We start from the raw sequence: 23,633 nt of genomic DNA on the forward strand, positions 1-23,633 counted from the left end.
AATATTATTGTCTGGTTAAAACAAAGATATCAAATTACTCTGCTATAAACTCCATAAAAAAAGAGACACAAGATAAGAATGTGAAAATCAAACCATTTTATTTAGTTTACCCTATGCAAGACCATCAGTTTGGGTTTACCTTATGCAAGATTATTAATCCCATAAACATTAGTTATTTTGTACATATTTTAAACATTGCATAAAATCCTGGTAATAGTCAGAAGTGAGTGATACAGTGATTTTGTGATTTATTTTCAATATCAACAGCATCATCATTCTGATCGAGAAATAAATAAATTCCATATACTACGGAATAGTAAGCCTAATGTGACCGTCTTAATCATGCATTAAAATGGTCAGTGACGATGTCAGCAGCTGAATCATCACACTGTTCTTGAACATCTTATAGACTGGATACTTTGGTGCACAAAACAGAATAATGTTATTTAAAGTTAAATGACTGTGATATGTAGTCTAGCAGTGTATAGAAGGGGTGCTGCTGATTAAATAGTGTCCAGCAACAGTGACGTTATTACGTCACACCAGAGTACACAGACTGCTAAGATTAAAATTGAACCAAGCAAACTAAACTAAAAACATGCTGAGAATTTCACTGCAGCAATGCTCAGGAGAAGACCAATTCCAGTCTACCCAATCAAGCTGGCTGAGCTTAGGAGAATTACCAAAACAGGGAAAAATAAGATTGTCTCCAGCTATTATATATAATTCCCTATTTTACCCTTCTTTCAATTTAGTGGAATTCAATTAAAATGGCAGCAACTCCCGACCAGCTTGGGAAAATCAAGGATTTTGGTAAATGTATCCTACGAAACCTGCCTCATCAAGCTGTTCCACTCGTGAGCTTCAATCTCTATAAACCCACTGAAATCCTGCATAATTTGGTCACATTAAGTCTACCAGCACTTTTAACATTGAAGTGGTAGCAAACCACCTGGAAATGTATACGATATGTTAACAGTATAACTATTTACATGCATTTGAAATGAATCTGGAGTGCAGAGTGCTTGTTTCCTTTGCTCCAGTCAAACAAGTAAATATCTATGTTAAGGTATGTGAGGGAGTGCAAGAAGATCTCTGGAAGGCTTCAGAATACTATAGCAAATGTAAACATAGCCTAGCTCTGGCAAAACAACCGCTCACTCTAATCTGAAGAAACCTTTTTGCAGATTTCAGTTTCCACTTAAAAAGCCCTTGTGTGTGTGTGTGTGTGCGCGCCTGTATCAAAAAACATGCATCCATCCTATCACCTTTAATTGTACAAAATTGTTTGCAATGTGGAAAGAGTGTGTGTGTTTAAATTAAATAGTGTGTGAATATGGGTCTCCTGCTGCACATACAGATGTTAACTCATCCCTGACACTGTAATGTAATGTGTAAGCTGCACATAACACATTGGATTTGGTCATCACAGGGAAAAGGCAACACTATCAAAAGTTAGATTTAGATGATATATTGAACTGAGCAATACCACACTCCAGGCCAGAAACCATTGTCTGTATAAAAAGTGTCCTGAAATGTAGTATAAACCCTTAAAACAGTGTTGCAGGCTAAGGAAAGCATTGTGTATGGTGTTAATTCAACTGTAGAGATTGGAATGCCGTGTATAAAACCTAAAGGCATTTACTATCTAAAATAGAAAATGCCTCAACGAACGTGTAGCCTTGCAAGACAAATATGTCTATCTACAATATAACAGTCAATGTCTGAGCCAAGGCATAATTCTCTTATTATTGGATATCAAAAGATGATCCAGTTAAGTTCTAAGTAAAACAGATATTCTGCATCAACCATTTAAATGTTGATTTACATCTTAATATGCACAGACCTCTGTACAAACATTTTTTTAAAACAAGTTAACATAATTTCACTGTCAAAACGTTCTAGCTCTGTAAGATCCAGTACACCAACTTACATTTAAAGTTGTGTTTAACTATATATAGTGTACAAAACGTGCAGTTTGAGTTAAAGTTAAATATTAATATTGGACTTTTTTGATTATGTACATCAAAAAAGATAAAGGATATTAAAAAAAATATTCCTTCACCATTACCTTCAATAAACATTTAAACCCCAACCTTCCCAAAAATGTCTTACTCCCCATAATAAAGGCTTTATTAAACAGAATGTCCCCTCTAAAATACAGAGGCTAAACCAGTCAGGGAAGCAATAAACACTTTTTAAAACCAAATTAAGAAGACCCTCCTTTGATCCCAATTACTCAAGGTGTATGTAAGCATTTATCTATTACATACAGTACAGTTTTCAGCAGTTTATGCTTGATGATATAGATATCAGAAGACCATTCTCATTCATTACAAGACCCTTGAGTTAGAAGGTAAAAGAAGAACTCAAAAGTAGCCCCTGAGTAAATCATTGGCCGTTTATGACCATGGCCGTGTTTCATAGAATATCAATAAAAAAAAAAATCATAATTTTTTGTTGGAAGAAACAGCAAATAAAAAAAAAAAAGTCCTGGTTAACTATACAGGCACAGCAAGTCAGTAAACAGATGTATTTACATAATAAAATAAAACATTAAATGGAGTAAAAACACAGAAACAAATGTCCCTCTGGACTAACGTCTTCTGGGGGGTGTGAAAGGCTCTTCCTCGTCAATGATATGTTTGCGTCGTTATACCTGGAGCTTGTAATACTGATGCTTCACATCCTGGATCCCCTCTCCTGAAGAATCTGCGAAGGCAAAAGGATTAATCAGTTAACCCTTGTGTTATGTTAACATTTTGGTTCCACTCATTATGTTAGCAGGTCAAATTGACCCAGGGTGTTAAATCACTACCCAGTACTCTCTATTGATATTTTAGCTGCAAACAAATGTGTTTGACATCCATAATCAACCCATTACTCATTTAATTATAACATTTACTAGTTTTATTTTATTATATAGTCCATTTCGGCAAGGTTTACCCGATGATGAACAGTCGATTTTTTATCCCAAAAGCAGATATTTCTCTCTATTTGCTAAGATGGGCAAAATTGACCAATACTTTAAAATGTTCTAGACAATGTTCTGCTTAATAATGTCTATATATTATGACCATAGTGACAACATGAATGTTTCGGGTCAAAACATATTACACACAAATCGAAAGTTAGGGAATCAGATGGAGCAGGGCTGGTCATCTCTGTGCAATAGTGATGACGATGTTCACAGAGAGGTTTCTGGGAAGGCTTCTTACACCACATGCTGTTTGTCTCTCACACGATGTGCTGGTCTTGTGTCACAGTTATCCAAGTGAACGGCTTTAGAGAATACAGTGGGAGAACAAGTATTTGATACACTGCCGATTTTGCAGGTTTTCCTACCTACAAAGCATGTAGAGGTCTGTCATTTTTATCATAGGTACACTTCAACTGTGAGAGACGGAATCTCAACTCGTGGGGCATTAATGATCATGAGGAAGGTGAGGGATCAGCCCAGAACTACACAGCAGGACCTGGTCAATGACCTGAAGAGAGCTGGGACCACAGTCTCAAAGAAAACCATTAGTAACACACTACGCCGTCATGGATTAAAATCCTACAGCGCACGCAAGGTCCCCCTGCTCAAGCCAGCGCATGTCCAGGCCCGTCTGAAGTTTGCCAATGACCATCTGGATGATCCAGAGGAGGAATGGGAGAAGGTTATGTGGTCTGATGAGCTTTTTGGTCTAAACTCCATTCGCCGTGTTTGGAGGAAGAAGGATGAGTACATCCCCAAGAACACCATCCCAACCGTGAAGCATGGAGGTGGAAACATTATTCTTTGGGGATGCTTTTCTGCAAAGGGGACAGGATGACTGCACCGTATTGAGGGGAGGGTGGATGGGGCCATGTATCGCGAGATCTTGGGCAACAACCACCTTCCCTCAGTAAGAGCATGGAAGATGGGTCGTGGCTGGGTCTTCCAGCATGACAACGACCCAAAACACACAGCCAGGGCAACTAAGGAGTGGCTCCGTAAGAAGCATCTCAAGGTCCTGGAGTGGCCTAGCCAGGCTCCAGACCTAAACCAAATAGAAAATCGTTGGAGGGAGCTGAAAGTCCGTATTGCCCAGCGACAGCCCCGAAACCTGAAGGATCAGGAGAAGGTCTGTATGGAGGAGTGGGCCAAAATCCCTGCTGTAGTGTGTGCAAACCTGGTCAAGAACTACAGGAAACCTATGATCTCTGTAATTGCAAACAAAGGTTTCTGTACCAAATATTAAGTTCTGCTTTTCTGATGTATCAAATACTTGTCATGCAATAAAATGCAAATGATTTACTTAAAAATCAAAATTCCGTCACTCACAGTTGAAGAGTACCTATGATAAAAATTACTGACTTCTGCATGCTTTGTAATTGGGAAAACCAGCAAAATCGGCAGTGTATCAAATTCTTGTTTTCCCCACTGTATACTGTACGTAATATATGGGTCCTCCCACCTACTACACAACAAAGTATTTCCTGTGAGAAAAGTTCAGTTCCAATAATAACAAAGATAATAATAGTTTGTGTTTGTGAAAGGTGAGGGGTGATTTAATTTTTATTGTGTTAAACATAAAAAAACGGTCTCAGTGGGTGAAATACACCGATCAGCCATAACATTATGACCACTGACAGGTGAAGTGAATAACACTGATACACTGATCAGCCATAACATTATGACCACTGACAGGTGAAGTGAATAACACTGATAATCAAGTCATCATGGCACCTGAACATTCTGTCCTCAAAGTTGATGTGTTAGAAGCAGGTAAAATTGATGTGTTAGAAGCAGGAAAAATGGGCAAGCGTAAGGATCTAAGCAACTTTCACAAGGGCCAAATTGTGAGGGCTAGAAGAGTGGGCCAGAGCATATCCAAAACTGAAGCCCTTGTGGGGTATTCCCGGTCTGCAGTGGTCCAATAGTAGTACAAGGAAGGAATAGCAGTGAACTGGCGACGGTCATGGGCGGGCCAAGGCTCATTGATGCACATGGGGAGCAAAGGCTGGCCCTTGTGGGGCCAGACAAACTACTGTAGCTCAAATTTCAGGAAAAATTTATGCTGGTACGGATAGAAAGGTGTCAGAACACACAGTGATTGCAGTTTGTTGCGTACAGGGCTTCGTAGCCGCAGACCAGTCAGGATGCCCATGCTGACCCCTGTCCACTGCTGAAAGCGCCTACAATGGGCATGTGAGCATCAGAACTGGACCACGGAGCAATGGAAGACTGTGGCCTGGTCTGATGAATCACGTTTTCTTTTACATCACATGGATGGCGGGGTGTGTGTGCGTTGCTTACTTGGAGAACACACGGTACTTGGAGATGCACTATGGGAAGAAGGCAAGCTGGCGGAGGCAGTATGATGCTTTGGACAATGTTCTTCTTGGAAACCTTGGGTCCCACCCTTCATATGGATGGGGGACCCAAAAGGGGGACCTATACAATATTAGGCAGGTGGTCATAATGTTATGGTTGATTGGTGTCTCTCTAACATGTGACAATTCTTCACCTCATATGACCTGGTAGAAGTACTGCAACAAATCCTGACCATGGAAGGTATAGAGTGTGTGTGTGTTACGATACACTTTCTGAGACATACTGGAGAACATGAAAAGGCTTGATTACTTGGTTGTGTAAACTTGCAGATATCAAAAGCTCGAGACGCCCCCTTCCAAGGTAACATTTTCGATGAAGACGCCGGTGGTTCAAATACAATTCGGTTGGAACTGTAGGACGTTTCTGTGCAGTGCGCATGCATATTGCTCCACTGTCCCTTGACTCACGCCCACAATCCAGTGGTACGCCTCAAACATCCCGGTGTAAATTCAAACGCTACGAAAATGATTATGGAAACTTAAAGGGACCAATCTGTTTGAAATAATATGGGCCGATATTTTTATGACTATCCTCTGAATCCTCTGTCCTCCATAGAGAAAACTTATTAAAAAGGTCCCTTTGTCAACTGATACATTTCAAGCACTGATTCAACTACAAAGACAAGCAAGCTTTTCCAAAGTTAATTTAAGAGGGCAGACTAATATTAGTCAAGCAAATAATTGCAGTTGATGATGCTTTAATCCATCCATATATTGAAGATACAGACGTCCTTCTAAACTGAGATGCCGGACAGGAACGAAGTGATAGGATAAAGCAACATTACACTCCCCAATAACAATAACAAACTAAAGCAAAATACTCACATTCGACACTAAATCAATACAGCAGAAAGAAAATGCCAAAGGTATATACAGAATCTCACTACAGTGAGTACATCCCTCACATGTGAAAACACTGAAGAAATGACACTTTGCTACAATGTAGTGAGTGTACAGCTTGTCTAACAGTGTAAATGTGCTGACCCCTCAAAATAACAACACAGACCCATTAATGTCTAAACTGCTGGCAAAAAAAGTGAAAATGTCCAAATTGGGCCCAAAGTGTCAATATTTTGTGTGGCCACCATCATTTTCCAGCACTGCCTTAACCCTCTTGGGCATGGAGTTCACCAGAGCTTCACAGGTTGCCACTGGAGTCCTCTTCTACTCCTCCATGACGACATCACTGAGCTGGTGGATGTTAGAGACCTTGCGCTCCTCCACCTTCCATTTGAAGATGCCTCACAGATGCTCAATAGGGTTTAGGTCTGGAGACATGCTTGGCCAGTCTATCACCTTTACATTCAGCTTCTTTACCAAGGCAGTGGTCGTCTTGGAGGTGTGTTTGGGGTCGTTATCATGTTGGAATACTGCCCTGCGGCATTCATGATTCCCTCAATGAACTGTAGCTCCCCAGTTCCGACAGCACTCATGCAGCCCCAGACCATGACCCTCCCACCACCATGCTTGACTGTAGGCAAGACACACTTGTCTTTGTACTCCTCACCTGGTTTCCGCCACACACGCTTGACACCATCTGAACCAAATACATTTATCTTGGTCTCATCAGACCACAGGATGTGGTTCCAGTAATCCATGTCCTTAGTCTGCTTGTCTTCAGCAAACTGTTTGCAGACGTTCTTGTGCATCATCTTTAGAAGAGGCTTCCTTCTGGGACGACAGCCATGCAGACCAATTTGATGCAGTGTGCAGCGTATGGTCTGAGCACTGACAGGCTGACACCCACCACTTCAACCTCTGCAGCAATGTTGGCAGCACTCATACGTCTATTTCCCAAAGACAACCTCTGGATATGACACTGAGCATGTGCACCCAACTTCTTTGGTTGACCCATGGCGAGGCCTGATAAGAGTGGAACATGTCCTGTTAAACCGCTGTATGGTCTTGGCCACCGTGCTGCAGCTCAGTTTCAGGGTCTTGCCAATCTTCTTATAGCCTAGGCCATCTTTATGTAGAGCAACAAAAAAAATAAAAAAAGATCCTCAGAGAGTTCTTTGCCATAAGGTGCCATGTTGAACTTCCAGTGACCAGTATAAGGGAGTGTGAGAGCCATGACACCGAATTTAACACACCAGCTCCCCATTCACACTTGAGACCTTGTAACACTAACTAGTCACATGACACCGGGGAGGGAAAATGGCTAATTGGGCCTAATTTGGACATTTTCACTTAGGGGTGTACTCACTTTTGTTGCCAGCGGTGAAGACATTAACGGCTATGTGTTGAGTTATTTTGAGGGGACAGCAAATGTACACTGTTATACAAGCTGTACACTCACTACTTTACATTGTAGCAAAGTGTCATTTCTTCAGTGTTGTCACATGTAAAGATATACTCAAATATTTACAAAAATGTGAGGGGTGTACTCACTTTTGTGAGATACTGTATATTTTTCACAAGACTTATTTTCAGGCACGGTGGTCACTGCATCCTAGCATGGGATTATATACCAGCACAGATTGGGGTGTTGATATTTAGAAAAAGTAATGTGATGGAGTAAAGCACAGGCAAAATCCTAGTGGAAAATCTGCTTCAGTTTGCTTTTCTGAGGAACAGGTTCGTTTTAGTAGTTGTACCTTGAATTTGGTCAGATCAACCAATTAGAAACACTTTGCAAGCTTGGTATTAATGGCAGAGTGGCAAGGCTACTGATTAAAGGAAAGGATGTGAAGTGTTTCAGCACTCCAAGACCAGAGCTGCCAGCCCCTGGGTACATGTTTTACAGGTTTTAAATAGTGTTGCATTTCTTGAAATAATAAATCCAGTTTGTATATATTGTTTGTGTTTGTTTCTAGTCATGATCACTAACAACTTAATTGCAGTACCAAATTAAATGCTTGGCTAGAAAGGATAGAAAATTCAGACAGCAATGTAAACATTAAGAAATTCTTATGCAGGTGCAATGATTCATTATCAGATGATGGAAATGTAAGCAGTCATAGGAGTGAATTGTGATGATACAACACAGCTTGGAATGCTGCTCACAATCGAGAATCCAAATAACTCGTTTCATAACATGTATTAACCTGGGGGGATGAATACTTATGTAATAAAGTCACATTAGTGTTTTGCTTTCAAAAACTTACCATCTGTGAGACCACAGCACGCACTAATCCAAGCAACGGAGTAGACTCAGCCATAGAGTGCACTGCTAGGGAGATGTGTGTGCGTGCGTGCGTGCGTGCGTGCGTGGGGTGGGGTGGAGGGGGGTTGAGGGGGAGTCTAAGCACTTAAGCTAGTGAGATACAGTACTTTGCATTTCGTATCAATGTTATCAAGTACATTTGATAATTTGTTTGTGTCTTTTCATATAATTTACTTTTTATCCACAACCCTTTTCCAATTAAATCATAGAATAGACATGATGCAGAATAGACAACATTGCAGAATGCTGCAATTTTGCTGGTCCATCTTTGACATTTCAACTGAAATGACATTATTGCTTAAATTACTACCACAAAGATGGTCACCAGAATGTCAAAATGGAAATGTTCTATTAATATTTCTATGATTTCTTTAGGGTTTCCTATGGAATATTTACAATGCAATTTAAACATCTAATATCCCCATTCAAATCAAGGTGTTTCTGATGTGTGCACCTCCAACTTAGTTCTCTTAATTTAAATAGAAAATTGCCCATGAAACACACAAAGAGTAAATAATTGGCTGTAGTATTTGAAGCAGAAAGAGAATCAATGTCTGTGTGACATTCATTAACAAAGTTACATCTTGTTTCATTAGAGTAGGTCTATGGTTGTCATCTCGAGTTTAATGATAGGGATTCAACGATAAATAGGCCTGTCTACAAAACATAAAAGAATATTATGTCAGCTCAGTTTTTCTTGTAAGACATTACCTTTTAATGAATTTGGTGATTAAAAAGTATATTCCAATTGGTCTCACCAGCCAATCCCTTTATCAACAGTCTTGACTAAGCTACTTAGCGCGTGAATAAAAAAGGTAATCTGAATCAAATGAAACCATTGGTGAAAATGGTTGTTTTCAGACACTATGACAATATGCCAAAAGCATATTACTCTTGTTGCGCATATGTATGTATCACGCCTAAAAAAAATATTTTCCACTGTCAAAATTCATGCTCAAACCAATCATGTTATGGCTAAATCCAGCTTTTGGTTGGATTTAGGGATCCCTGTTGGCACTGCCTGAGATTACAACTTTGATCACGTTTTTATGGACACACCTAAAATATTTCCATCCCTCCCACTGGAGTGCTAGGGGGCTCATAATAAGACAAGTCAATTCTTGTTCAAGATCATGAAAATAAGATAGAGCACGCTAACACGCTGGTTTCAAAACCAGCTCCAAAAAAGTATTTTCGAAGCACTTTTACCACTGGCCAATATCTCTTTTATCAGAAGGGGTTGTAGTCAAAGAAGTCTTTAAATCAAAACTCTCTTATTACTATAGGAAAGTCTTGACAGTTGCAATCAACCTCTATCCAAGATCCTGGCAGCCCAGATATCATTCTTTCACGGACCAGGTTTGCAAGTACAAGAAAGATGCATTGGTGGAGTTATGGAAAGGAAAGGTAACATGGACAGAGGCAGTAAAAGCAAATATGGGGGGAAAGGAAACAAGGGCATGGGTTGGTAGGGTAGCAGAGTGTAGCTCTCTCTCACCGTTGAGTCATAAGTGCTCAACCCTAATTAGAATCATTCATTTCATAATCCGTATCTTCGTCCTCGCTCTGAGCAGCATGCGAATGGCACAGGGGGGAAAAAAAGACAGGAAAGTCTTACAGGAAGGAAAATGAATGGAGAAAATGTCAGGGGTTAGTGGTTAAGTGGGGTAAAAACAACAGATGGAGTTTTGTAAATTTTACAAAAGACTCATCTATCAAACATCCATTCAATGAAGCCTGAGGACCTGATTGTCATAAATGGACTTGGTTCTCAAATGGGTTCACTCACAGTTCTAGATCAACATACGATGGGGGTAAAAAAGCAGAAACGGCCCAAAATGTTCGGGATTTTCACAACAGTAATCCATTGAATGTTCATTCAATTGTGGACGTAGTACGGGTATATTTTACATTTATATAAAAACATACATTGGTTAAATAATTTAAGATTAATTAACTTATGAAACTTTGGTTTTACCCAGGCCTCTTTTTGGAATCCAAAATATTGCCTCTGTAGGTGATACAAAGCAAGACACTGGTGGAAAATGCAGCGTTACACTAGTCCTGAAATGAGTTATAATATACTTTTTATCAAATTTAAAAATCAACATTTTCACAATGACAAATAGAAAATTGGCCAGATTTCCAAAAGCAGCAGAAACTCCACTACACGGAGTACATCACAAAAACCTAGAATATCGTGGAAAAGTAATTTATTTTCAAATCAAAAAGTGACATATTTCAAGCCTTCTTTTTCAATCTTGGTGATTACGGCTTACAGCTCATGGAAATCAAAAATCCAGTACCAAAAAATATTACAATATAAAAATTATAATAACAAAATGTTGAACCAAGAAGAGCTCTAATCAACTAATTAACTTAAAACACCTGCAAAGGTTTCCTAAGTATGGTAATTTATGCATGCAATACTTGATCAGGGCTTCTTTGCAAGAATTACTGCATCAATGCGGCGTGGCATGGAGGCAATCAGCCTGTGGCGCTGCTGAGGTGTTATGCAAACCCAGGTTGCTTTGATAGCGGCCTTCAGCTTGACTGTGTTGTTGGGTCTGGTGTCTCATTTTCCTCTTGACAATACCCCATATATTCTCTATAGGCTTCAGGTCAGGTGCGTTATCAGGCACAGTAATACTCTGGTTCAGGAGTGGCTTGACACTAGGAATGCGACACTTGTAGCCCACTTCCTGGACACGTCTGCATGTGGTGGCTCTTGATGTAGCCTCAGTTCACTCCTTGTGAAGCTCTCCCAAGTTATTGAATCGGCTTTGCTTGACAATGCTCTCAATGCTGCGGTCATCCCTATGTTTAATCAATCTAGAATATGTGAAGGTGGCACTTTTTGATTTGAATTACGGGAAAAGACTTTTACACAATATTCAAATTTTCTGAGATGCACCTGTATATTACATTAAGCAAAATATATGCTATCAGTCAAAGTTTTAGAACACCAAAATCTTTCCAGTTTCTTTTGAAATTCACAAAGTTTTATGTCTTAATGTACATTAAAGCATGTAAATGAAAGCATTGAACAAATAAACAATTGGTGACAAAAAATGTATTATGGAATCATTTTGTTTAACAAAATGTTGACTCATCGAAATAGCCACCTTTTGCAGACACACTCTAGGCACTTTTCTACAATGTATATCAAATATTGTTTGGAAAGTTCTTCACAGCACTGTTGTGCAAGTTCCCACAAATGAGTTGCACTTGTAGGTTTCTTTGCCTTCAACCTTCTGCCCAGTCCATCCAAAACCCGCTTGATGGGGTTTATGTCTGGGCACTGTGCTGACGATTTCATGATTTGATGCATACGGTCTTGTTCTTTTCTGACATAGCCTGGAGGTATGTATTGGGTCATTATCTTGCTATTAGATAAACGCCTGACTAACTACGTGTACATCAAAGGGTGCTGTGGTAGCCATTTTGGTTTAGGGTGCCACTCTATGCAAGTCGCTCTGGATCCAGCAAAAGAGCCCCAGACCATCACGCTTCCTCCTCCATGTTTGACAGTTGGTGCCACACACCGAGGAATCATTTTTGCCTACTCAACATTTATGTAAACCCTGCTTGATGAACTGAAGATTTCAAATGTTAATGAATCGGTCCATTAGACCATCGAGTCTTCAGTTGTCCACTGGCAGTGCTTCATGGCCCAGGCAAGCCTCGTTTTCTTATTTTGCCATCTTAGAAATGGCTTTCTTACTGCCTCTCGACCTGTCAAACAAGCAGATCAAAGTCTTCTTATCACAATTGAAACTGAGAATTGTAGTGTTGTTGTCCTGTGAGCTGTCTATCACGCAAGCTGTTGACTCTCAAAATGTTGTCTTTTGATTCTGTCGTGGCTTTGGTTCTACCAGACCTCTTCCTGAGAGTTTCTGCCAGTTTCCAAGTGATGTTTTGATGATGAAAGAAGTTGTTCTCACTGACACCTTGGCTATCTTTGCAATTTCGCTAAAGGAAACTACATTTTTAAGGTTTTTAATGGGCTGTCTGTTTTCCTTTGTTAAATTGTCTTTTGCTTTCCATTATGAAAGCAATATACTTCTTCCAGCAGTACAATAATTTCCAAATTGTGCTAAAGAGGGTGTAGTAACGACATGTTCCCAGACTGCTTTTATACAGACAGAAGGTTTGTAAGAAATCAACAAAAGTTGAGTCACCAATAGGAATTGTAAGCATTGACTTTGCAAGCTTAATTTACTTCCATCTCTGCAGAACAGCTGTAAGTTTTTAACCCATTCCTTGTTCCCTGCAAAAAGGTTGGTTATGGAGCAGCTGCAAAACCACACTGTGGCACAGTTAGTCAGAATGCTTTCGATTGTGCAAAGGTAAAAGTTCACAAATATCTTGGAGGACGGACAGGCCTTCTTCAGTCTCCTCAAAAAGCACAGGGCTAAGGTGTTGAGGGTAGAGGAGAGGACCTCTGCGATATGGACACCCAGGAATATGAAGCTGGGCACACAGACATACCAGGAGACGGGCCGTTACACAAGGAGAGCTAGACAGAGCCGTAGAAGTACATCAACCCAGCAGCAGGACCGGTATCTGCTCCTCTGCGAGGAGGAACAAGACTGCCAGAGTCCTACAAAATGCCGTTACTACACCAGCAGGCTACTGGTGTGCATGTTTCTGACCAAACTGTCAGAAACAGACTCCATGAGAGTGGCATGAGGGCCCGATGTCCTCTAGTGGGACCTATGCTCATAGCCCAGCACCATGCAGCTCGATTGGCATTGACCAGAGAACGCCAGAATTGGCAGGCCTGCCTTCGATGCCCCGCTCTCTTCACAGATGAGAGTATAGGTTCACACTGAGCACATGCGACAGACGTGAAAGAGTCTGGAGACGCTGTGATGAACGTTACGCTGCCTCCAACATAATCCAGTATGACAGTTTTGGCGGTGGGTCAGTGATGGTCTGGGAAGGAATATCCTTGGAGGGTCGAACAGACCTCCACGTGCTAACCACGGTACCCTGAATGCTGTTCGGCACCAGGATGAAATCCTCAGACCCTACGCTGGTGCAGTGGGCCCTGAATTCCTCCTGGTGCAAGACAATGCCAGACCTCATGAGGCCAGAGTGTGAAGGCAGTTCCTTGATGACAAAGGCATTGATGCCATTGACTGGCCCTCACATTCCCCAGACCTTAATCCAATTGAGAACCTCTGGGACGTTATGCACCGGTGCATCCGACGGCACCAAGTAGTGTCCAGGAGCTCACTGATGTCCTGATCCAGGTCTGGGAGGAGATCCCCCAGGAAATAATTTGCTGTCTCATCACGACCATGCCCAGACATCTCTAGGGTGTATACAGGCACGTGGGAGCCATACATACTACGGAGTTACATTATGAGCTGCTGTGATGAAATTTACACAAGTTGGAACAGCCTGTGATTTAAATTGTTTAGTTTGATTTTCAGTGAGAATTTGAATCCAGACCTCAGTTGGTTGGTGATTTTGGTTTTCGTTGACCGTTGTTACGTCATTTTGTTCTCAACTAACTACGCAACGTACAGTAAAGATTTAGATTTTTAATACATTTTGTTCATCGAGACCTGATGTGTGATTTAAGTGTTCCCTTAATTATTATTTTTTGTTTATTTCAGATTGAACTAAGTACGTACCAGAAGGAATGGCAAAATGTAATAAAATCTCTGCAATTGTAAGACAGTAATGTGTTTTTCAAACTGATTAATTCTATCGCCATTATGCTTTTAGACAAAAAATAATAATATTGTGTCACCTATGTATTAGACTTTGTGACAATTCAAAACATAACAGCCCTGTTTTGTTTTAGTTTAAAAATCCCAATTCTGGGATATTGATGTGTCGCAGGGTAAGCCACTTTCATATCTAATAAGGTTCCTTTGCAATCGAGACCCCACTTTATTTTGCTCCACACCCAAGGTCAATGGATTCACTACGTAGTAGTTCAGTAGAGGCGTAACTGAGGTGCATACACCGCAGCTAAGAGCTGTAGAAAACCCTGACAGAAAATACATGTCTGAAAATGGGTCATTAATAGACAACATCTGTGAGACCTCTAAATCCACTAACTGAATCTGATCTTCCTCAATCTCAGCATGTTAACAGCATCACAAAATAGTTACGAAGTCTGCGACAATATGGAGACCGGTGGAAGTGAGTGTGAAGCATGCCCTGGAGGACTGAGCCCACATGGGGACCTGCAGATGGGACTAGTAATTCCCCCAGCTAGGCCTGCTGTTCCCCTCAAGGAGGAGGACGTTTCCCACTAATCCTTAAGCATATGTTCTCAGGGTCTAACACGACATCAATCCTGTAAAAGTGGAGTAATGTGCTTAGGACTACATGTGGTGTTTGACTGGTAACCACACACTGGCAAATACAGGTCCTCACGAATTGCTGTCCTTTGGAAAAATCCCAGCTACATTCATTTGTGGCTGATTCTCAGTAAATTAAACCACTAACACATTTGTTTGGGAAAACCGACAATTATTATTCATCAGTGACTGTTTAACATAAGGAGGTGAGGGTTTACATTATCGGATCAGGTCTACATGTCAGTGTCCCATAAGAGCAGAGTCAATAAATATGGTGCAACTGAATATGGATCTCTCACTTGGCTTCACAGCCACGCACACGCACACATGCATGCACGCACACTCCTCAGACGAGGCTCACCTTGGCTTTCTCACTGGGTTCACTGTTTGTGCCATATGACTGATTGTGGAGTTCCTTGGAAACTACACACAGGAACTCAGATTGGTCCTCGTTTCCGTAGTTATATGAGGAGCCAATGCTGACCAGCTGAAAAGACAGAAAAGAGAGGGAGAAAGAGCACATAGAAATAATTAGCTTCAGAGAGACAAAATGAGGACAGAAATTAGGTTACAGTGTATTTGGAGAACAGAAATGTGAAGAGGTTGAACAAAAAAAAAGCATTAGATCAGTGTTTGAAAACAGAGCGCTCCAAACAGACCTGAATACAAAAAAGTGAGTTAGCAACCGAATATGGAAGAAGCTAATTGATATTTGACTTTTATGAATGGGTCAGCTTTAGAGGATAAGCTGTCCAGAGTAGTCAACAAATGGTTAGAGTTTAAAACAACACTTGTAGCAACTAAGACAGGGGAAACAGGTTGCCAAACAAACATGCAGACATTGAGGTAATTATGTCATCATGCAAATCCATGCTGAGTACAAACAACACCGTTCTTCCTTCTAGTTGAATGCTTTTGACTCTGGCGATCACAGGCAGTAAGTATTTACATGCGTACTGGACAGCACACGCACTTCGGGGGTGCATGTCCGGACATGCTTAGCCTCGTTAGTCACTTCTGCAGAAACTGCATTGTTCCCAGGAGATGTCACCGGGATGGCAAGAGTATGGAGTAGGGCTGTCACAATTACCGCATTAGTGTGTAACTGACAGACATAAGATGAGGATCATCATGAACCTTATACATTCGTGCCATAACATTTTTGGAAAGAACAGATTACATTTGCGTCTGTTTGTGTTGCTCCTTGCTGAAACAAGCACGGTGTTGTTGCATTCGAGTCCCTACAGCAAGGGTTCTCAAAGCGTCTCTTTGGGAACCCCAGCCACTCAGAGCTAGCACACCTGAATCAAATTACCAAGCTAGTTCAGCGCTACAACTAAATTATGAGATGGCTGTGGGCCTCCAGGAAAGGTTTTAGAACAGTAGCCCAGGAAATATAACAAATCATTCTGTTGCTATGGCAACAAGGGCACTCATGGGCCGAGGTGAACAGTTGTAACAGTGCCCCTGGTCATTTGGCCGGCCAATGCCTAACAAAATCCTACTGTAAGCTAGCTGTGACAATTAGCATTGTTTCTCAAAGCTTATCTTTGACCAAATGTTTATGTCTTTCAGTGCTGTTAATTTTTGCAGATCACTTGTAACTTTTAATAAGTCTTCACACACACACACACACACACACACACTTACTTAGCTACCTATACGAGGCGACCAAAGTTGATTGCTCTTAAATAATCCTACTTTTACTAATCCTGACCCTTAAACGTAAAATTTAGGTCAGGGTTCCCTTTAACGTTTGCTCTAAACCCAACAAACCTACCACTTAAATATGCAGTCTAAAGGACTTTGGTGACTAACAAAATCATTTTCTTTTCAGTTTTTTGGGATGGATGTTGTTTATATGTGCATAATCTATATAATCCTATCACAGCTCAGTTAGCCATAAAATGCAACGTATGAAAGCCAGTGGTTTGAATGACATGGGGCTCATGTCAGCACAACCATGACATAGTAAACCATTTTGGGGATCCTTCTTACACTTTGGCACAGTGACCAAAAACCACAGACTGAATCTTTAAGGCAAAAAAAAAGCCTTTTCAAAAAAGGGACAGGAATGATTGGATGATTGGTGTACGGGGCGAACCTAGTCGTAATACCCCTGAACAGCCAAGGGTAGCATTAAAAAGGTCACAGTAGCATTAAAAGGTCACAAAAACTCTGAAATTAAGTGTAACTGGAAGTATACCATCTGACCTCTAAAATAAAAACAATGTTGCATAATCTGACATGGCAGGCGTTAAACAAATTACTGGAATTAGATCTCCCACATACTAGTCTAGACAAGAAGGAAACAAAACAGTCAGGGATGTTATTCTCTGCACTGTTCAACAAAGCATTGCACAAGCCATGAACAGGAATTATGGGTTCAATTCCAAATCTTAGCCGAGCCAGTAATATGTTAAATGTATGCATGCATGACTCAGAGATGGGTCACTGGTTAGCGGAGCACTTAACCCCAGATGACTGGGCTCATTTGCAGAGTTTTAAGCTTAGGCAGAGGAAGTGTTTTAAGGGGTTTCCCATCTGAACCCCGTAAGATGATTAGCAAGATTCCAGCTCCCAGGGCGATCCAGTGATCCCTCCTTAGGGATAGTGGGGGACAGGGGAGACACATTCAGTGCTCACACTTACAGCCTGAACACAGTCCAAACTGTTTTCCAAGAGAGTTTATGGGCTTGGCAGCTTTAGCTGAACCGAAAGAAATTACAAATACATTGTCTGAAAAAAAGTTTTTGGAACGTACAACTAACATGTTCGGCAACAATGTGTAACCAAGTCCGCCCTCAGTCTTTTTCATAATGTCTCAAAGAATAAACAAGGTTTCAAATTGCTCCTACAAGATATTTATCAAGAAAAATGGTAAATACAAGTATAACCAGTAAACTGAAAACATAATGTGAAGGGGAAGGGTACAATCAAACAACAGACATAGAAAGGGTGCTTCTTTTGGGTCCTTTTTTGGACAGGTAGTAGACACCTAACAATTTAAAATCAAAATGTCCGCCTCTTTTATGAAGAGCTGGGACACACGGTGGCCAAAAGGGTTGTGAATGGGTACATAGGGGACATGCAGTGACCCGTGGACAGAACATTGTGGGACACACCTCTCCGCTGTGGCTTGGGAAAGTAGACTCCTCCCCCTTCACCTCCCTTGACACAATCAGCAGAAACTCTGACTGCTGGGCCCGCCCGTAACCTATACTGACAAGCTGCAACAACCAATCAGAGCACAGAGGAATGCCCAGATCACGAATAAGACACTGGAAAAAAGGTGACTGTTTTTTTTTTCTCTCCAATTAATGAATTGGATTGATAGGGTGATGTGCGGATTACGGGGCGAGGGAAGTACAAATAAACACAGGACATTCGGATCCACGTGCTGGCAGGTAGCGTTACCTGTTCAAACTTCCAGCCATCTGACATGGTGGACACCATCTGGGTGAGCTCTTCCTCCTGGCACTGCAGCACCCGGTACACGTGCTTCACTGGAGCCTGGGGAAAGGGACAGGAGAAGCAGAGGGAGGGAAAAGGTTTCTGATCTGAGAGTGAATTCTGGCTCCAAACCACACGCAGGTTTGCTGTGGAAGATCAAGCATTGGGATGGAGCAGGTGCATTTACAGTAACAGTCGACTCACAGGAACCCCAAAAGGTATTTAAAACAAGGGTTAAAAATAAATATCACATCTATATAGTGAGCAGTGTGTCGATGGGGAACTGCACTTGCCTGTGATGTTTTACAGTCGCGTTCCCTGATCTTGTCCTTGAGGAGCTTAATTAATGATGTGATATTGTAGAACTCCGCCTCCTCCAGGACACCTTCAAAAAACACAGAAATGTCAATCAATCAACGGAGGCATGTTCAACACCAGCGGACTGCTACAGACATAGCTGAAACCAGCAGCTTTCCGGCGCAACCGGGCCCTAACATCTCATTTCGGAGGTTCACTCTCACCTTCCTCTGCCAAGTCCCTGTTGAGCACCAGTTTGCCATGCCTCAGGTAGTTCAGCACCGGCCCAAAGTACGCTGGGTCTCGATCTATGAGATAAGCACCTGTGTCATCCTGAAAAAAATAAATACTATTTAAGTCAAGGTTTACCTTCCCTGTCAGTGCAACAAGGGTTCTAATCCTGGGTGCGGTATTCAAGTAGTCACAGGGGGTACTGTGAAAGAAAGGAATATAGGACAGGACAGCCTTGTGTTGCACCGGGAAATTGTGTTCTCCTCCAGGGGTGTAGATTCTGGAAAATACTTCCTGTTGAGTGAGCAGTATGATGAGATTAGAACGGCTTGGCAAGATGTGCTTTGGGGGATGTGTCGAACTGTGACCATCGGAGCAAGTTGCTTAGAAACAAATGAATAACAGATTCACAATCCATTTTGTAACATTTTAAGGTATTCATCAGATGTTGCTATCCAGAGTGAGTTAGTTCCTTGCTCCAGGGCACATTAACGATTTTTTTATATTTGAACCATCAACCTTTCCATTATTGGCCCAATGCGCTTACCGCTAGGCTGCCTGTCACTCACGAGTAAAGAGAGAGTAAATCCACTGGACAGCCATTAGTAGAATACATAAAACCATGCAGAGTATATGTCAGGAAATAAAAGCTTTACCACAAGCACATGCGAATTATGGAAAAAGCTCCTGGGCTCATAATCCTTACATGGGTTGTGGAGAAACAGATACACACTACCCATCAATGAAAATGACCTGTTTATGACTGATTCCACATGTAGGTCAGCCTGGGTATTCAGAAATATGTCCAAATGACAACATACTCCTTATCAAAATGTATTCTGCCCTCCGACTATTGGTGAGGAATTGTCAGCAAGGTTGCCCTGGTTTCACTGTGCTATATCTAATCCTCAGGCTTCTGCAGAGCTGAGACATCCAGAAGACCGGCCAACCCTCAGTGTTCTGACCATACCGGGGGGGGTTTTCCTAGCCACGTGTGGATCAATTTGTTGTGGTGGTTGTAGCTGTTGCTGCTGCTGCTTGATCTTTGGGGTTTTGGGAGGGATATCTGTACAAGAACTTTGTGAGAAATGCTGATACATTTGATTGACTGAACTAAAGTGGTTGTGTGGTGAGTGTGTGGGCCCTCAAAAAAAAATTTTAATGGTGCTTGCTTCTTCTGGTGTATTTTCTTTAAACTTTTATATTAGGCCTATATTGAAAATTGAAGATTGACACTGAAAATGTATGTTTTTTGTTTCAAATGTAACCTGTAAAAACATACATACAGTGCCCTGAAATGCACATCAGTATAGCCATATGAACTGTATATTGTTTAATTTGCCTATTTTAACAATAACAATATTTCCGAAACAATTTAATGACAAACATTGTGTCAGCATGTAAAACTCGTACAATTGTTAATTGGTATATAAAAAGTAATACAAATAAGATGCTAGGGTTTAGTACCTGACCTTGACTTGGAGTCATTACATCCTAAATCACTATGCCTTCGGATTACCTTTTATATACATTTTTAAATCAATTTTAGACTCAAACATCCATAAAGTTAGAAATTAAACTAATTTGAAGCATTATGGATGTTACATGAAATGAATAACCTTTTAGGGGAGATCAAATACTAGCAAAAGTCTTAGGTCAAAAAATGGATTGGCCTATTTAAAGTAAAGGCTTGGCTGGATGCAATAATTGACCTTTATGGATGTTAGAGTCTAAAATCAATTTAAATATGGCTGACCTTTATGAATGTAAGAGTCTAAAATAGATTTAAATTTGGCTGATTTCTGCATCAAAATACCAAAGACATATTTCTAGGTATTTCTAAGTAGGACAATCCATATTTTGACCTTGTGTGTTTGGTCTCCTGTAAAACATTGTTCACTTAATGTAACATCCATAATGCTTCCAAGTAGTTAAATTCTTGAACCAATATTTAGATTGTGTTTCATGCATATTTTGGTTTGTACATTCTACTACATTATGATTTTTTCATGCAAATGCGGGCATCCATAATGCTGAAATCGCCCCTATATTACCACAATCAGCGGGGTGGGATTTTATTCTCATATCCAGTGGGCATACCCATATTCTTATAAGTGCTGTGATTAGAACATCCTTTTCTTTTGGGGCAATGGGAGGTTAAAATAATTAGAGCATAACAGAATGAGATTTGAAACAGAAGGTTGAATCCACAGAGGAAAACACTACTGCAAAACAATTAATGACTACAGAACCCAGAACGTTCTTACGCAGGACTACAGGAAGTAATTACACAGACACCTAGTTCATGCCATTAAAATGCAAAAATCACTGAAACTGTTTTATTTCAGCAACCTTTAGTTGCTAAACACCAGCCATTCCAGACAAGAAAGGATTAAATGGAAGTAGTGTTGCGGATGTCATTCACCAAAACCTTATGGGGGGTTAAACCCAACCAAATGTTGTGGAAATCCACTTAACACAACAGGATTTTGCATGAAGTTGAGAATTTGGCTTCAGAGCGATCTAGACAAATGAGCCAAGGCACCGGGCCGGCAGCTGTCCCAACATCATTTACACAAGAACACACGCTTCATTTTCATATTTTCCAAGCCTTAGTCACGGTTGAACAAACCTAGGCAAACTCCAAGGCAAACTCCAACCGACACACAGAGGCCTATGTTCCCAGCTCCCTTCACAAGAGACAGACTTTCATCAAACCTTGTGAAACCCATTAGTCTTTCCAGTAATGAAAAAGTGTCTCAGAGCATTCTCTATGGTGCTGAACCTGAACATTCTTAACTGACTGGCCTCCTTTCCATGGCAGAAAATACCCCACTGGAACCCATGGGTTATGAACTAGCCTAAATGCTCTGCATGCGCACCAGTTTCTTACACTTCTCCAGATATTAAAACTTAACCACAGGTAGACGATTGGGCGCAGCTGTACCTGCAAAACACTGACTTAACTGCTGAGACAGGTCCACAGTGAACACACTAAATCATATTTGCTGTATTATGTTCATGTGCTGACAATTCATAGAATGTTTTTAATAAGGATAAGAACATCTAGATGTGTCCATAGGTGGACACTGTTTTTAAGTCTCCTCAAAGTGGAACAAGGTGCCTGGAGTGTACCAAGTGAGCTCTACACAAACCCTGTTGAATGCTTTGCAGGGACCCCTCTGAGTTTATTCGTTTTTTGGCTGGGTCTTCGTGTTTCTATGGATGAGGCCCACTTGGAGTGACCCCGTTTTTTTTTGGGGGGGGGGGCGATTAGAGGTGGAGCAACAGACAAAGGACACAGTGTTTAAATGAAAAACAACAGCCTCTCTCTGGGGGCCCCGACCAGGGAAGCACTGAGCAACAAACACAGGGAGTGGGAGGAATGGGCGAGGGAATAGTGACTACCCTACAGGGAAATCCACAGGGAGCATAGGAGAGGAGGGGTACTGACATGTAAGGGGAGTAAGAAAGGGGAAATAATTGAATGAGCTTAATTAAGTGATGAGTGCGAATGGGGAGCATCCAAGCATGTTGGGTAGTGATCCCGTGAAACAAGCTTAACGTGACATTTAAATAAGCTCTTCAGTGGAAAGACACTCAAAAGAAAGTCTCATGAATAAAACACCGCGCTATCGTTGGCGGAAATTAACACCCGCATAAAAACTTGATGAAGGACAGTGGACATCACTGATTTGTGCCCAGGACTTTTGAGATCGCAATGGCTGAACCTAAACAAAAAGGCCAGACATAATAGCACCGACGGGACTGGATGTAGCATTTTATAAATTGCAGATCTATGAAGCTACTCCCTTTGTACTACCAGACTATGACACTGCCTTGCGAAGTGTGATAATGTAGTTTACAGTTGTTACATACACACGTCTACCTCGGGAACCTCACTGTTGCCCTCCCTGCATTTAAGTTGCACATGCAATCTTGCACCTTCAACTTGCCTGCATTGCACATTTAGAATTGCCATCGTACGTTTTCATTTTTCAGGTGTTACCTACACATATCTACCTCTGGACCTCAACTCTGCACACGCTACCTTACTCCTTCTACTTGCCTCAACAGCACATTTAGAATTGCCATTTGTACCCACACAACTATTTATCCCACTTGTAACATACACTATACTTAAAACTTAACTGTTCTGCCCTCCTCTATTTGCCTTAATTGCACATATAGTATTGCCATTTGCAGTGAATTTGCCTTCTTTGCACATCTCAACATTCCACTTGTAAAACACATACACTTAATACTTGTAAACTTACTGCCCCCTTCTATTTGCACTTCTGGTTATATGTTAACTGCATTTCGTTGTACTGTACTTCAATGGCAATTAAGTTGTCTAAAATTGTAATATAAAATCAAAAGAAAAAAACCACACACAGTGGTTGTTAGTTTGAGTAGATTAACCATGACGCATCTTATGGTTGGGGGTATCAGATTTACCTTTATACCATTCCTGTTTCTACGGTTAGACGGTATTAACAGCGGTGAACTCATGGGCCAATTCTTTATGGACCAAACAATGCTAACAAATGCTATGAAGGTAATAGCACATTAGCACAGTGGATGCCATTTAAAGGCAAACAAGTGTAATGTGTTTTTTAAAATGCCTTGCGTTGTGTTCATTTTTTTTAACTACTTGCAGATTTTATATCCTTTTTTTAAATTTTATTTGTATAAAAACCATTAACGTAATTACAAATTCAGCGGCCAGTTAACTAGTATTGGGTCAGACCCATTTGCCTCCTTAACAGGCTGAATTCTTCATGGATGGATTAAACAAGATG

The 23,633-nt window shown here is 41.0% G+C and overlaps 1 protein-coding gene across 1 annotated transcript in view; it reads right to left on the minus strand.

The window, feature by feature from the left end:
• Positions 1-73: 73 nt before the first annotated feature.
• kctd5b (potassium channel tetramerization domain containing 5b) overlaps positions 74-23,633 on the minus strand; it is a 30,616-nt gene continuing 7,056 nt past the window's right edge. The window contains exons 2-6 of the mRNA XM_013133795.4: positions 18,825-18,933; positions 18,597-18,688; positions 18,268-18,363; positions 15,212-15,337; positions 74-2,712 (exon numbers count right to left, since the gene is read on the minus strand). Coding sequence (XP_012989249.1) covers positions 2,683-2,712; positions 15,212-15,337; positions 18,268-18,363; positions 18,597-18,688; positions 18,825-18,933 — 453 coding nt within the window. The 3' untranslated portion in view covers positions 74-2,682. The remainder of the gene's footprint in view (positions 2,713-15,211; positions 15,338-18,267; positions 18,364-18,596; positions 18,689-18,824; positions 18,934-23,633) is intronic.

The sequence above is a fragment of the Esox lucius genome, chromosome 5 (assembly GCF_011004845.1).
Source record: "Esox lucius isolate fEsoLuc1 chromosome 5, fEsoLuc1.pri, whole genome shotgun sequence".
Lineage (NCBI taxonomy): Eukaryota > Metazoa > Chordata > Actinopteri > Esociformes > Esocidae > Esox > Esox lucius.